This window comes from Helianthus annuus, chromosome 6 (genome assembly GCF_002127325.2).
Source record: "Helianthus annuus cultivar XRQ/B chromosome 6, HanXRQr2.0-SUNRISE, whole genome shotgun sequence".
In the NCBI taxonomy this organism is placed as follows: domain Eukaryota; kingdom Viridiplantae; phylum Streptophyta; class Magnoliopsida; order Asterales; family Asteraceae; genus Helianthus; species Helianthus annuus.
Window position 1 is genome coordinate 35,332,617 of NC_035438.2, and position 16,712 is coordinate 35,349,328.

The 16,712-nt window shown below is 33.6% G+C and overlaps 2 protein-coding genes across 2 annotated transcripts; both read left to right on the forward strand.

Annotated features, from left to right (window-relative positions):
- The first annotated feature begins 8,586 nt into the window (after positions 1–8,586).
- LOC110871734 (berberine bridge enzyme-like 4) lies at positions 8,587–10,303 on the forward strand. Its single transcript, XM_022120458.2, has one exon. The coding sequence runs from the start codon at positions 8,587–8,589 to the stop codon at positions 10,195–10,197; it is 1,611 nt and encodes a 536-aa protein (XP_021976150.1). The 3' UTR covers positions 10,198–10,303.
- A 2,328-nt stretch (positions 10,304–12,631) lies between these two features.
- Positions 12,632–13,081, forward strand: LOC110873935 (tetrahydrocannabinolic acid synthase). Its single transcript, XM_022122968.1, has one exon. The coding sequence runs from the start codon at positions 12,632–12,634 to the stop codon at positions 13,079–13,081; it is 450 nt and encodes a 149-aa protein (XP_021978660.1).
- Positions 13,082–16,712: the final 3,631 nt, after the last annotated feature.

The window sequence follows — 16,712 nt, forward strand, 5'->3', positions numbered from 1 at the left end:
AGGCGATTTGGAGCCATTTCCGGGTTTTATAAAGAAAGCTGATATTTTCAAAATTCCAGAAGGCTCAAAATAATATATTTAATATATTAGATCAGTAGAAAAAGGTTTGGGGTCAATCGGATTTATAAAACTCATTTTATGGCTTAAAAGGGCAAAACCGGCATTAGCCGAATTAAGCTTAGAACACTAAGTTATGCTTAGCCTAAAATTGAATAAAAATCTTTAAAAATCACAAAATATTATTTTAATACAGTAGGTATAAAGTTTTATACAAAAATTTGGGTTTAGATAGGTTATATGCAATTTACGCTATTTAATTACTAAAGAAGCTTCTAATTACGCTATTGAGCATAACTCCTAATCTGGACCTCAAACTGATGTCAGATTTTATGGACAAGTTTATAATTCAGTAGTGAAGGTTTCTATCCTCTCACATTTTCAAAAATATTGTTTTAAGGTCAAAAGGGCATAACGGTCAACAATTCGGCATATAACGGAAACTTGCAAATGAATAGGATAACTAAGGATTCAGGTTGTATAACCTCAGGGGGTTACACTAACCCATAACATGATCCTAAAGGAATCCTAAGGCATATCTAAAGAAGTCTAATTCGGGTCAGAACTGAAAGTCAAAGCAAAAGTCAACTTTCACGACTTTCGGCTCCGAACCGGGCCTATACTTAGAATTGTCGGGTTGAATCATGCTTAGACATGTTCAACTAATATTTACCAAGTTATTAATGTGGCCAAACTGATTTTATGACTTCTAATTTAATAGTTATGCATTTTATTTAAAACTAACCCGTTTGACTTTAATTTGACCCGACAATTAAACTAAGTAAACGTGGTAATTAGAAGGCGCCCTTTTGAGGGTTAATCACCTACCTAATTACGGTCACGTAGCCATGTTCGTTCCGAAGCATGGCTCAACCGATTAAAAGTCAAAGCGTTTATCGAAACGTTTGACCTTTCGGCTATAACCGCTAGAAATTTAAACTAGGCACGAAAGGGTACTTACAAGAGGTCCTATGAACTGAAGGAGGTTCTCAAAAAGAGTTCAAGACCCTCACAAATTAGAGATCATAGCAGATTTGAAGGAAATGGTGCAAATGGGAGCCAAATTCAATGGGTATATATAGGTTTTTGAGGACCGTTAGGATCGTTTCTTGATAAACGTGATCACATCTGGACCGTACACCTTTACCCCTTGTTTTAGCAATCTATGGGCTGCCCAAGGACTGAAGAAAACCATTTGCAATTGATTAAAACAGTTGTAACAGCTAGTAACAGCTGGTAACAGCTGGAAATCAAGTTTCTAAAATGGCAGTTTTGGTCCCTGCATGCTTCTAGCCCCTTTCTGATGCGTTTGAGGCCCGTTAAACCATTTTTAAGGCTATAAAATGATGTCTAAGCATAGGGAATATGAAACATGCTCAAAAATATGCCGGATGTCGGTTCGTTTGGTCGTACGGTCACGTTGTTCGGCTAATTACGACGGAACACGGACGGACGCGAAAAACGATTCAAACGACGCGACGAATGGAATTTTATCATGGCGATCACTAAAATAAAATATTTTAGTGCTTACATAAATTTTTGGGTGTCCGGGGATATTCAGAATGCTAGATATGCGCAAAAGTGCAAACTTGTGCACTTTTTGACACTTTTAGTCCCTGCATGACATAAAGTTTATTTTTGCGCACCAAACACCTCTAATCCTATACCTAAGCTATATAAAGGATAAATAGGGTATGTTTAACTTATGAACATATTCCGGAAGGTCTGTTACCATACTATTCGACCTCCTTTTGCAGTTTGACGCAATTAGTCCCTTAATTGCGCAAAGTAGCACGAAATGCCGTTTAATGACATCTAAGCCTTCCATGGCCCATATTAATCATTCCCAAGCATATACTTAAATATTACTATGCTCTCGTTCGCTTAAATGGTCACCGAATGGCATAGATTCAAAAGTTGACGCTTTAGGCCCCTCTATTGCGCAACTTGCGTATTTCATCATTTATTAGCATTGAAGCCTCATTTAATCCATATTAGACATCCTTGATAGTATTATTAAACATCACGACGCTTCAAGTTTGCTAAAAGGCCATTCAGAGGTATAATTAAACATATTGACGCTTTTAGTCCCTCTAAGTTGCAAAGTTGCGCGTAACTTTACTTATAGGCATAAAAACCCTTGTTGGCCATTACTTGGCATTCCCGAGAGTATAATTAAATATCATGAAGCTCCCGGTTTGTTAAAAGGTCACTCAGAGGTAAGAATTAACATGTTGACTCTTTTAACCCTTCATTGCGCAAACTTTCAATTAATTACGCAAACGGCCACACTTTATCATCAAGTGGCACATTTGTGAACATCCCCATCGTGAGAGGTTATTTAGAAACTTATTTTAGGTATGCTAACACTTCCAGTCCTTTCAAAATCAAAGTTTTCGATTTTTCGAAAAATTAGTCCCTAAATTTCACTGTTCGACTTTATTAGGGTTTATTACACGTGTCAATACATCATTGGACGTGATTTTTACGAGGTGTTACAGCTAGATGGTGGTATATAGCGCCATATAAGGCTCCACTATGGGTGGCCTAATAAGGGAGTGTCATTTTATATCTCTCTAAATTAAATAGGATGAACCAAAATTGAAAGGATACTTTAAGAATGAACCCGAATCCCATCTAGAATTCTAAAATTGTTGGGCAACAATAATCACTTTGCATCCATCTTAGGCAACATCAAGAATTTTCATCTCAAATCCCATCCCGTGCCATTTGCGATGCCACCCCGTCAACCACTCGATGAACCCGAATCCCCCACCCCGAAGATGTCTCTTCACCATAATATTAACTAGATTTTGCCCCGCCCGCGTTGCGGGGCACTAAGCCGAATATTTCTCTCATAATTCGATTACTATTACATACTACTCATAACACGATCTCAAAAAAAAAATTACATCTAGTCTAGGGCTGGCAATTTTACACGAATACACGACACGAACCTACACGAAGTTAACATGTATCGTGTATGGCCTTAACAGGTATCGTGTACTAAACAGGTAGACACGAGATTACCTGTTAATTTTCGTGTATAAACAGGTTAAATACCTATTTACTTGTTAATACCCGTTAGTACACGATAAGAAATTAAATTAAATTAAATAAAACTCATTAGCCATGTGCGTGTGGGTTCCTTAATTCCTTTCTATTTTCATTCCTCATTCAGTTCAAAAAAAAAAAAAAAAAATAAAACCCTAAACTCCCTCTGTAACTCTCAGTTAGCATGTCGTGTTCGTGTTTTTTTCGTGTTAACAGGTATTAACAGGTAATTTTCATACATAACAGTCGAATAGTCGTGTTAACAGGTATTAACAGGTAATTTTTGTGTATATCGTGTCGTGTTCGTGTTTGAAAAAAAAGACACGATAAGTTATCGTGTTGTGTATGGGAGTGTTGTGTATGGGATTTCATGTATCGTGTCTTATCGAGTCGTGTCGTGTCTTATCGTGTACGGGTATACACGATATGCGCCCTAATCTAGTCAACCAATTAAATTAAAACACTATGATACTTTTGCTTAAGAAAAACAAAAACGATAGAAAAACAATAATTTCAAACTAGGGAAAAATAAAAATTATACCTAGTCAAACAATTAAAACAAAGCACTACAATAGTTTTGTCAAAAAAAAAAAAAAAAAAAAAACTAAAACGATGGCATGACAGTAATTTTACACTGGGGTCAAAATCGTAATTTGACTGGGAAAGCAAAGGAAAACAATGGCAAAAATGTAAATTTAGATTGAGGGCAAAATTGTAATTTGGCTGGGTGGGGAAAAAACAAAACTAATGGCAAAACTGTAAAGTTAAACGGCTCAAAATCGTAATTTTGAATCGGGGGAAAATGGTAATTTTTAGTTGGGGGTAAAAGCATAATTTTATTTTGAATTGAGGATAAAAACGCAATTTTGAAATGTTAGCAAAATCGTGATTTTAAAGCGGGGATAAAATCGTGAATTGGTTGGGCCAATGGGGGAGTGCCAGGCAGCTTCCTGACACTATTCCCCCATCTTGTGTCTATAGTTATACACTGGGGACAAAATCGTAATTTTACTGGGAAAGCAAACAAAAAACGATGAAAAAAATGTAAATTTAAATTGAGGACAAAATGGTAATTTAGTTGGGAGGAACAAAACAAAACTAATGGCGAAACTGTAAATTTAAACGGAGCAAAATCGTAATTTTGTACTGAGGGCGAAATTGTAATTTTTAACTGAGGCAAAACTCAAAAGCATAATTTTATTTTGAACTAGAGGTAAAAACGTAACTTTAAACTGGTGACAAAATCGTAATTTTAAAGCGGGGACAAACTTGTAATTTGATTTGGCATAAAGCAGGTGAACTACTGTTCACTAAGTTTCATAAATGTTATAGAGTTAATTAATGAAATCAATTAAGTAATAAAATAATCAAAAATATTATAAAAATCTTTGTGTACTATTCATGAAAAGTTTGTTTTAATATGTATAACTAGATTTTGCCCGTCCACGTTGCGGGGCACTAAGCCGAATATTTATCTCTCATAATATGTTCGTCTGTGTTTCGATTACTTGTACATACTACTCATAACATGATCTGAAAAAAATTACATTGAGTAAACCAATTAAATTAAAACACTATCATACTTTTGCTTAAGAAAAACAAAAACGATAGAAAAACAATAATTTTAAACTGGGGGAAAAATATAAATTACACCGAGTCAAACAATTAAAACAAAGCACTACTATAGTTTTGTAAAAAACAAAAAAAAAAAAAATAAAACGATGGCATGACTGTAATTTTACATTGGGGTCAAAATCGTAATTTGACTGGGAAAACAAAGGAAAACGACGACAGAATGTAAATTTAGATTGAGGGCAAAATTGTAATTTGGCTGAGTGGGGAAAAACAAAACTAATGGCAAAACTGTAAATTTAAACGGGTGAAAATCGTAATTTTGAATCGAGGGCAAAATGGTAATTTTTAGTTGGGAGCGAAAGCATAATTTTATTTTGAACTGGGGGTAAAAACGTAATTTTGAACTGATGGCAAAATCGTAATTTTAAAGCAGGGATAAATCGTAAATTGGTTGGGCCAATGGGGGAGTGACAGGCAGCTTCCTGACACTATTCCCCCATCTTGTGTCTGTAGGTATACACTGGGAGCAAAATCGTAATTTTACTGGGAAAGCAAACAAAAACGATTACAAAATGTAAATTTAAATTGAGGGCAAAATGGTAATTTAGTTGGGAGGAACAAAACAAAACTAATGGCGATACTGTAAATTTAAACGGGAGAAAATCGTAATTTTGAACCGAGGGCGAAATTTTAATTTTTAACTGGGGCAAAAACATAATTTTATTTTTAACTGGATGTAAAAACGTAATTTTAAACTGATGTCAAAATCGTAATTTTAAAGCGGGGACAAAATTGTAATTTAATTTGGCCTAAAGTAGGTGAACTACTCTTAACCAAATTACATAAATGTTATAGAGTTAATGAAATCAATTAAATAATAAAATAATAAAATAATCAAAAATATAAATAATATTATAAAAATATTTTGTGTATTGTTCATGCGAACTTTGTGTTAATATGTATAATATAATATGAAGGATGTGAAATAAAATAATTCACATTGTATTTTCGTACTCTTTAATTATATAATTTAAATAGATAACTATGATACTTTCATTATTTAATTTATGATCAATAACAAAAAGGTGTTGACAAAACGTATCACGCATATATTACTACTGTGCTAAAGAAGAGCAAGTTTTAGAGGATTATCGTCGTGGCTTGTTGGTGCATATGGATACGGAAGGCTAGGAATGAATTGAAATTTAGACAAAAATAGGTAAAGATTTAAGACATTATTGTAAATATTAGGCCGTTTGATTTTCTTTGATTTAAGCATAGGTCGAATTGTAGGTCAGTCCTATTGACGGATTGGTGCTCTTTTGATCTGATGTAAGTTTGGATTATTTTGCGCCTTGCCTTTTTTGGGCTGGAGTTGTTTGTTTGTGTTTTATGAAAGTAACCATTTAAAAAACATATATTACTAGTGCACTCCCTATTGCTTTCAGTTATTTTAGTTATTATTTTTATTTTAAAGAATTCCATGTGGCTCATATATAATATGTAACATACGAAAGTCGTCCTTCTATACACCTCATATAAGATGTAGCATACGAACGATGAGCTTTTATAGAACCACTATAACGACTTATTTGATAAGGGGCACATTCACTAAAAATAAATAGGGGTTAAGTCGATTATTCAAGGCCGTTTCAACGTTTCTGGAGGCCCTAAGAAATTACAAAGGCGGGGGTCCTTTGAATTGGTATAAAGAAAACATCGAAAGTCTCAATTGCAAGCACAATTCATAACTCAAAGATTCAAGGTGTCAATTAGGATTTTAGGGAAAACAGTGATTTCTCCCCAATCATTTCTCCTAATTTCACCTCAAATTATATATAGATATTATTATAAAAAGTAGCCGTTGACCATTGCGACAATAATAATCTCTCCTAATTTCACCTCAAATTTCTCCCTAGTCAGCGACATAATTGAGCGGAATTATCATATGCGACGTTACAGTTAGCTAGAATGACGATGTCGGCCTAAATTAATTACGAATTACATATTGCTTGGAGTTAGAATTGGGCCTCTTTTATTTTAAATTCGGTTTTTCTATTGAGCATTGCAATAAATATAATTTTTGTTTTGTTCATTTGGGCCTAATATAGTAATACACATATACTATATAAATTTTTTTTTTTAAAAAAATACTGAGACCCTATTTTTTGGAGGGCTTAGACCGTTGCCTAGATTTGAAAGCCTCTAGGTCCGGCCCTGCGATTAGCACAATCCAAAACTAACTGAATTATCAATATTTGTAATCTTAATTATTCTTATTATTAAAATTCGATGGAAATTACAGAATTTGTGTGGAAAATTATTGTAGTCATTGATAATAACTAGATTAGAAACTTGTGTATTACATGCGTTAAAACAAGACAAAGCGTTAATAACTAACTAGTAACGTAATATATTATGTTTTAACCTATTGTTTTTTTTAATCAACTTTCTTAAATTAAAAATTAGAAGACAAAGGGTTAAAAATCAGAGTGAAAACAAGAATCTTGAACTCACGTAATTGTAACGATTAATTACTTAATTATTAAATATAAATCTTCAAACAAAAAATTATTCTGTACAATAACAAAATGAATTGTGAATAATGATATTCATTACTTAATCTATGTTATAATATTATTTATGTATTTTTTACAAATTTTAGTAGAGTTATTATAGGACTCCCGAACTCTAATAATTCATTTTTTAAACGATTTACGCTTATACCTCTGATCTTTAATAGATTTATCATACGAAAGTTTAATAGTAATTATTTTTCTATAAATGATTTACGTTTCGACCCCATAACTTTAATAGAGTTATCATATGGTCTTTAATTAAAGTTTTAAAAAAATGTATTTTTTTTTGTTTTATATAAATATTTGTTCTTTTATGGTTTTTAGAAGTTTAATTCTTTTGTTATTTAACTTATTATAAGTAAAAAACTAACTTTTAACTCTAGACATTTTTACTTAATTGTGTTGTTTGCCAATTTTCACCATCATTTAGAATAAAGTCTACATGGTCTATATTAACTCTATCATCATTTAGAATAAAGTCTACATGGTCTATATTAACTCTTTAACATACCAGGTAGCAAATTTAATTTTCTTTTATTTCCCTTATCATAGTAAAATCTAACTTTAAACTCTAGACGTGCTTACTTAACCATATTGATTCTTATTTCTACCGTCGTTCAAATTAAAGACTGCATGGTCTATAATAACTCATTAATATATCATGTAACAAATACATACTTGTCAGCATCCTCTCCTAGAACCCTGCCACGAAGCGCGGCTCCAATCGTAGTTTAAAAAAATATTTGATTAATTAATAATTTACAAACATTCTCCATTGGGAAGATGTTAATCAGCGATGCAGATAATATTTAAGGCTGAAAGTGATTGGTTTTCAAACTTAATCCTTGAACCGCTGCGTTACAAAGAAAAAAAAAATTGCATATATATTAAAAAAATATTCAATATTATTTCCGCGTTATCCATTGTCAAAAGCTAGAATGGCCATATTGTAATGGTTTGGTCAAACAGGTTGTTTCTTCATTCTATACAGAAATTACAGAATTTGTTTGGAAAATTATGTTTTAAACTATTGTTTTTTAAGAAAATATACAAGTTATTTCCGCATTGTGTGTTGGTAAACGACATCTGACCACATCCAATGTCAAAAGTTAGAATGATAATTAATTTTCTGGTTGAAAAGACTTATTCTCTTTGAATGAAGATGTTTATCTAGGAGAGGTTGAACCTCATGGAGAATGTTTGTAGAGTTTTCAGGGGTCTTGCCACTAGGCCATATTGTAATGGTTTGGTCAAACCGGTTGTTTCTTCATTCTATATAAATAGGTCTATGTATTGCCATAAACTCACCAAAACATAAAACATGATGAGCTCTCGACTAACTTGTTCAGTGTTCCTCTTAGTTCTCTCTCTTTCCTTTTGTGTTTCATTTGGAGCATCACCCTACATTTCCGAAGATTTCATAACCTGTCTTCAATCCAAAACCAACAATGTCACCACCTTTTCTCAACTCATCTTCACCCCGGTTAACTCTACTTACTTACCGGTTTGGCAAGCTGCAGCCGACAGCATTCGGTTCGACAACCCCAACATTCGTAAACCCTCAGTCATTGTTACTCCCACCATCGAAACGCAGATCCAAGCTGCTCTTTTCTGCGCCAAGAAACACGGGTACGAAATGCGGATCCGGGATGGGGGGCATGACTTCGAGGGCCTCTCTTACACCGCGGATGTTCCGTTTGTCATGCTTGATCTCGTCAACATGAGGGCTATAGACGTCAACGTTGCAAACAGGACTGCATGGGTCCAGGGTGGCGCTTTGCTTGGTGAACTCTACTACACTATTTCTCAGAAAACCGACACCTTGTATTTTCCGGCTGGTATTTGGGCTGGCGTGGGTGTTAGCGGGTTCTTGAGCGGTGGTGGGTATGGAAACCTGTTGAGGAAATACGGGCTCGGTGCTGATAATGTTTTGGATGTTCGTTTCATGGATGTCAATGGAAATATTCTTGATAGAAAATCGATGGGCGAAGATTTGTTTTGGGCGATTCGTGGCGGCGGTGCTTCCAGTTTCGGAATTGTTCTTGCATGGAAGCTGAGGTTGGTTCCAGTCCCGGAAAGAGTTACTCTTTTCACGGTGAATATAACTCTGGAGCAAGGTGCAACGGATATATTCTATAAATATCAATACGTGTTACCAAAATTTAATCGTGATTTACAAATGAGAGTTCAACTTAACACCGAAAATGTAGGCAACACCGCCAAGAAAACCGTTCGAATGTTGTTTAATGGTATTTATCAGGGTCGTATCGACACACTGCTTCCATTGTTGGACCATGGTTTCCCAGAGCTCAATGTGACACGAGAAATTTGCGAAGAAGTACGAATGGTCCAGACCACCCTTCAGTTTGGAGGCTTTACCACCTCGACCCCAACCGAGATTCTTGCGAACCGATCAGCCATCCCCAAGGTGAGCTACAAAGGAAAATCAGACTATGTGCGGACTCCGATCCCCAAAAGCGGGCTCAGAAAACTCTGGAGAAAGATGTTTGAAAACGACAACTCACAGACTCTCTTCATGTACACATTTGGTGGGAAGATGGAGGAGTACTCAGATACAGCACTTCCGTATCCGCATAGAGCTGGGGTGTTGTACCAGGTGTTCAAGAGGGTGGACTTTATGGATCAGCCTTCGGACAAGACTGCGATATCGCGCAGACGGGTAGCATGGCTCCGAAGCTTTGACAAGACTTTGGAACCGTACGTATCCAAGAACCCGAGGGAGGCGTATTCGAACTACAATGATCTTGATTTGGGCGTTGGAAGTGCTACTTATGAAGAAGCAAGTGTTTGGGGAGAGCGGTACTGGAAAAAAGAGAATTTTAAGAAGTTGATTGGAATCAAGGCTAAAGTTGATCCTCATAATTTCTTTAAGCACCCACAAAGTATACCAGTTTTCTCTATACATCTCTAAGACATGTAGAAGAAAGTTCAGTTTCACTTAAGCTTTTGTTATATTTCTTTCATTTAAATGTAATAAACTGGTAATAATCAGAAGTTAAAGGTGTTTATTCTGTCAATCTCTTTTATTTTTGGAGCCTTGTTATATACCAACAATTGAAATGAAGCTCTTATCTCCATTGATTTAACAAAATAAAATGTGAGATCCTGAAGTTGGTTTGTAGAGATGGGAGATGATCAAATAGGAAGTATCGTTAGGGTAGGAAAGGTAGGAAACAATAATAAGAAGATATGTGGCAAAGTTGAAAAACATAAGGAGTGACATTTTAGTCAAAACCCATCGTCTTCAAAAAAAAAACACAACATCCGCAATTTATTTCGCTTTTCCGTATACCAAAATCTACCATTTTCAAAACCACAAACTACCACATGACAACCAACATCACCACTATGATCGCCACCATCTTGCCGGAAACAAGATCTGAATCCACCACCACCTTTAACCACTTGTTGCATTTTTCATATCTGAAACCACCATTCCACCATTCACCGCCACCGCAACTAGTTTCTCCACAGTGTGTCAGAGTTCTTTCTCCATCCACCGTCGTTAATCGGAGTTCTTTTGTAAGTTGTATTTTTTATTTTCATTGTGTTTTAGGTTATCAAACTTCAATTGTGTTTTTTACCTCATTATGTTTTAGTTAAAGTCCTCCTTTTCATTTTTGTTATTCTTGATGCTAAAACCGAGGCATGACCGTGTTAAAAATAGAAACATGACCATGTGAAACCCGTTGCGTTTTAGACATTGAGTTTACATTTTAGAACCGAGTGCAAAGAACACGATCATGCTAAGACAGAAGCATAATCATGTTGGAATAAAGGCATGACCATGTTAAAACATATACATGACCATGTTAAAATCATTTGCATTTTAGAACCTGTAGTGAAATTTTTTTATTTTGGGTTTCATTACGTTTTAAAACCTGGATTGCAAAAAACATGATCATGCTAAAATAGAAACATGATCATGTTGGAATAAAGGCATGATCACGTTAAAACCCATTGCATTTTAGAACTTGCAGTGCAATGAACATGATCATGCTAAGACAAAGGCATTACCATGTTGGAACCAAGGCATGCCCATGTTAAAACTCCATTGCTTTTTAGAACCTGGAGTGCAAAATATTTGATTTTGGGTTTCGTTTTACTACAACCTGAAGTGCAAAGAACATAATCATGCTAAAATAGAAGCATGATCATGTTGGAACAAAAGCATGACCATGACCATATTAAAGCATAAACACAAACATGACCATGTTAAAATTAACTCAATTGCTTTTTAGAATTTGCAGTGCAAAATGTTGATTCTGTGTTTCATTGCATTTTAGATGGAGTGTAAAAGAACATGAGCATGTTAAAATAAAAGCATGATCATGTTGGAATAAAGGCATGACCATATTAAAACATAAACAAGACCATGTTAAAACCCATTCTTCAAGCATGATCATGTCAGAACAGAGGCATGGCCATGTTAAAACAAAGGCATAGCCATGTTAAAATAGAAACATGACCATGTGAAACCATTTAGACCTGAAGTGTACGTTTTAGAACTTGAGTGCAAAGAACATGATCATGCTAAAACCGAAACATGATCACGTTAAAACAGAGGCATGACCATGTTAAAACATAAACACAACCATCAACCATGTGAAACCCCTTGCATTTTAGAACCTGGGTTATAGTGTGTTGTTCTATCCCTTACGTTTACGCATCTGCGTTTTCGATAAAAAATCAAAAGTATAGAATAGTATACTCGTTTTAAAGATAAAAAACGCTCATGTTTTTATGGTGCAATTTTTATAAAAAAATAATGTCGTATGAAAGAGTTACTAATGTTTTAAAAACGACAGGGAATTGAAGGAGGGAGAAACTATTGACTTGGAAGAACTAGGATACCCTTAATGAAAACTCATACGCCTCCCATTTTGACCAATTCAACCCATTTAATCTAAGCCATTAATTACTTAGTGGATGATAAGATTACTTCCTAACTTTCATACCCAAAAAATTTTTCTAGTATATTCTGACCCTTGTAATGTATTTTTCAAACTTATGTTAAAAATTGAGTGTTGGCTATTTGTAAAGCGAACTCACTATGTTATTTTTACACAATCTGACATGAAAAGGGAATTAAAATGGAGTCATGTTCATTTATGCAAACTATTATTTTTTTTTAATTTTATCTACCATATAATTTTGTTACTCTACTAATTTATAAAATTTAATTTCTAAAAATTTCTAAACATGTGATCTTATCTAATTCGTAAACCGTTCATTGTGACTCCCACCATTAAAACGCAGATCCAAGCTGCTCTTTCCTGCGCCAAGAAACATGGGTACGACCCGTTTACATATTCATGATTATAAAGGGAAATATAGAGTTAAATATGGACAACTCACAGACTCTCTTCATGTACACATTTGGTGGGAAGATGGAGGAGTACTCAGATACAGCACTTCCGTATCCGCATAGAGCTGGGGTGTTGTACCAGGTGTTCAAGAGGGTGGACTTTATGGATCAGCCTTCGGACAAGACTGCGATATCGCGCAGACGGGTAGCATGGCTCCGAAGCTTTGACAAGACTTTGGAACCATGCGTATCCAAGAACCCGAGGGAGGCGTATTCGAACTACAATGATCTTGATTTGGGCGTTGGAAGTGCTACGTATGAAGAAGCAAGTGTTTGGGGAGAGAGATACTGGAAAGGAGAGAATTTTAAGAAGTTGATTCGAATCAAGGCTAAAGTTGATCCTCATAATTTCTTTAAACACCCACAAAGTATACCCGTTTTCTCTACACATCTTGAGATATGTAGAAGAAAGTTCAGTTTCACTTAAGCTTTTGTTATTTTTCTTTCAATTAAAAACTGGTAATAATCAGAAGTTAAAGGTGTTTCTATGGATATCTTTTACTTTTGGAGCCTTATTATATAATATATACAATAACTCCTTTGATTTAACAAAATAAAAGAGTTAATTACACAAATGGGTCCTGTGGTTTATACCTAATTTCGCCTTTGGGTACTAACTTTTTATTTTAACAGATTTAGGTTCTATGGTTTCAATTTTGTAACACCTTTGGGTACTAACACCAAAATTAGTTAATTAATGACTAAAATACCCTTGCTTTTTTTTTTTTAAGTTTATCAATGTAACACATTTGGGTACTAACACCTAATTTTATTTAAGTTTAAATCAATTTTACAAAATCTATTTATTTTTTTATTTTCATCTTTTTATTATATCTTTTAATTAACATAAAGTCTTTTTATTTTTTTCATTTTCATATTTTTATTAAATTTCTTATTTAACATAAAATCTACTTGTTACACCAGTATTTTTTAAAATAGATTTTTTTAAATAAAATCTACTAGCTATATAGTTTTATGTAAATTAAATTTCTTACTAGTTTTAAATAATGTAAACTTTACTCGTTTTGAATTTTGGATATATATGATTGATAATAATAATAATAATAATAATAATAATAATAATAATAATAATAATAATAATAATAATAAATATCTTTCACGTAAAAAAAAATTAAGCCATTTTTAACTTGTTTTTTGTTCATTTACATTTTACTATTTTAGAAAGATATTTAATTTACATAAAATCTACTAGTTGCACCAGTAAAATCTACTAGCTATATAGTTTTATGTAAATTAAATATCTATTTTACAAAAAAAAAAAAAAAACGAGTTAAAAAAAGGCTTAAATTTTTTTAGTTTTATCTAAAATACCTAGCTATTTAGTTTTATCTAAAATACATAGCTATATAGTTTTATGTAAATTAAATATCTTTCTAAAATAGTAAAATGTAAATGAACAAAAAACGAATTAAAAAAAGGCTTAATTTTTTTTTACATAAAAGATATTTAGTATTATCAATCATTTCAATCCAAAATTGAAAACGAAAATTTAATTTACATAAAACTATATAGCTAGTAGATTTTATTTAAAAAAATCTATTTAAAAAAATACTGGTGTAACAAGTAGATTTTATGTTAAATAATAAATTTAATAAAAATATGTAAATAAAAAAATAAATAGAGTTTATGTTAATTAAGAGATAAAATAAAATAAAATAAAATAATGAAAATAAAAAAATAAATAGATTTTGTAAAATTGATTTAAACTTAAATAAAATTAGGTGTTAGTACCCAAATGTGTTACATTGATAAACTTAAAAAAATGCAAGGGTATTTTAGTCATTAATTAACTAATTTTGGTGTTAGTACCCAAAGGTGTTACAAAATTGAAACCATAGAACCTAAACCTGTTAAAAAAAGAAGTTAGTACCCAAAGGCGAAATTATATATAAACCATAGGACCCATTTGTGTAATTAACTCCAAAATAAAATGTGAGATCCGGAAATTGGCTTGTACACATAATGTGTTTTTCGAACTTATTTTTAAAAATTGAGTGTTAGCTATTTATAAATAGGGCTATGCTTTTCAACCAAAAACCGAAACCCAACCTGAAATAACCTATATCCGAACCCAAACTAGAGCTAACACGAAGGACTCGTACCCGAAATAACCCATACCCAAACCCGAATCATAATAAACGGATAACCCGAGGGGTCTATTCGGATAACCCGAAAAACCGGAAGTAAATACTTGTTAATCCCAATATTTTTAAGGTAATATATTAACCTGCCATTCAATAGAGTAATATACCAGTGAACGCTCTGACACGCACCCTTCAATAGCCCACACAAATCACTAGTAGATCAAGTTCAGCTTGTTCAACTTGTTCATTGAATATCCCACCCAAATTCAGAAGTGTATAACAGATAACGTCGTCGCCGACGGGGGTTATGGCCTGTCGGAGATGGCTTAAGCTGGCCGATGGCCTTGTGTGATGTCTACAGCCCAGCTACGTGCTCACAAGTCGTCGGTAACCTCATCGAGGCACGTCGCCAACACAGATAACATCCTCAAATGTCCATTTCTCCATTTCTTCGATTCAGGTCCCCTTAGCTCCATTTCAAAACCCTGTTAAGCTTCCAAATTGCAACTCAAACCTATCAAAGCCTGCAAAACACAAACCGTATCAAAGTAGTGCATTAAAGAACTCAAATTTAAATAAATTAGCAAATCTAAACTTGAAAAGCTAAGACGTTCAACAACCTATCACCCATTAACCTCAATTGTAAACACCCAATGCCCAAGTACAATGTAACACCTCGAAAATTCATGTCCAATATTATATCGACACGTGTCATGGACTTTAAACGTGTAAAAGATTACTTATGAGGGACTAAAGTTGACAAACAAAGAATCTACGTGCGTAAAAGGATTCAAAGTGTCAACAATGGACACTACAAAAAAATGACTTTTGGGGACTGAAAAATCAGTATCTGATGCGTTAGAATCAGTCCCTAATGGTTATCAGGGACTGATTTGCCAGTCCCCAGCCAGTCCTGGATACCTAGTACAAGATACTAGTTTTAACAACTAAGAATCAGTCCCTATTGTACAACACTAAACAGGACTAATAGTCGGTCTCAGATACATAAAAATTCAGTCCTAAACTTACCTCCCGGTACCATGTCATTTCAGTCCCCGATGCATTTCTTCGATGACTAAAAAATTAGTCTCGGATACTACGATAGTTTAGTCCCAGGCGTATTTCTTTAAGGACTGAAAATCGGTCCTATAAACATGTCTGTATTGTCCCTAATAAGTTTTGTTAAGTTCGTGATTCCATGTCAAATCAGTATCCAATAAGATGTTTTAGAGACTAAAAATTAGTGTCAAGTACCACATGATTTCGGTCCTTAATATGCTTCTATTAAGTACTAAAAATTAGTCTCACATACTATGTTATTTTAATACTTAATATGTACTTTTAGGGACTGATAATCAGTTTAAGATAACAAATATTTTTAGTCTCTAATATGTTTATTTAGGGTCTGAAAATTAGTCGCTTAAGTTAGTCCCAAATATCTTTTTTAGTGACTATCTTTTAGTCTCTAATACTATGTGTCACTTTAAATATGGATTTTTACATACTGAAAAATAGTTGCAAATACAATTTTAGTTGAGTCCCTAACATGTATTTACAATTCCTAACAACTATATTCTAGGACTAAAAAGTAGTCCCCGGTAGAATTTATAGTTTTATATATTAAACCATTCTCATTCACACAACATTAATATTATTCGTCAAAATAATTCTAGCTTTCTTAAATTCACAATAAACTCAAGCATTAATGTCATAACAATAGCCAATGAAAATCAAAATAACACCACTTCAACAATTCTGAAATTTAGAAGAGTATTAGAGAATAAAAAGTAATAAACGTCTTAACTAACTGCCTAGATAGTGTTGTCACTTTCGTTGTGTAGTCCATTCAAACCATCATCTTCACCAGCATCATTTGTAGATATCGTGCTCTCGAAATCTGGATATTTTCGGCTCAAGAACTCTGTCACTCTTTCGTATTTTTCGTTACTCTGT

Excerpts from the sequence above, each read along its gene's own strand:
- LOC110873935 (XM_022122968.1), top strand. The coding sequence starts at position 12,632 with ATGGACAACTCACAGACTCTCTTCATGTACACATTTGGTGGGAAGATG.
- LOC110871734 (XM_022120458.2), top strand. The coding sequence starts at position 8,587 with ATGATGAGCTCTCGACTAACTTGTTCAGTGTTCCTCTTAGTTCTCTCT.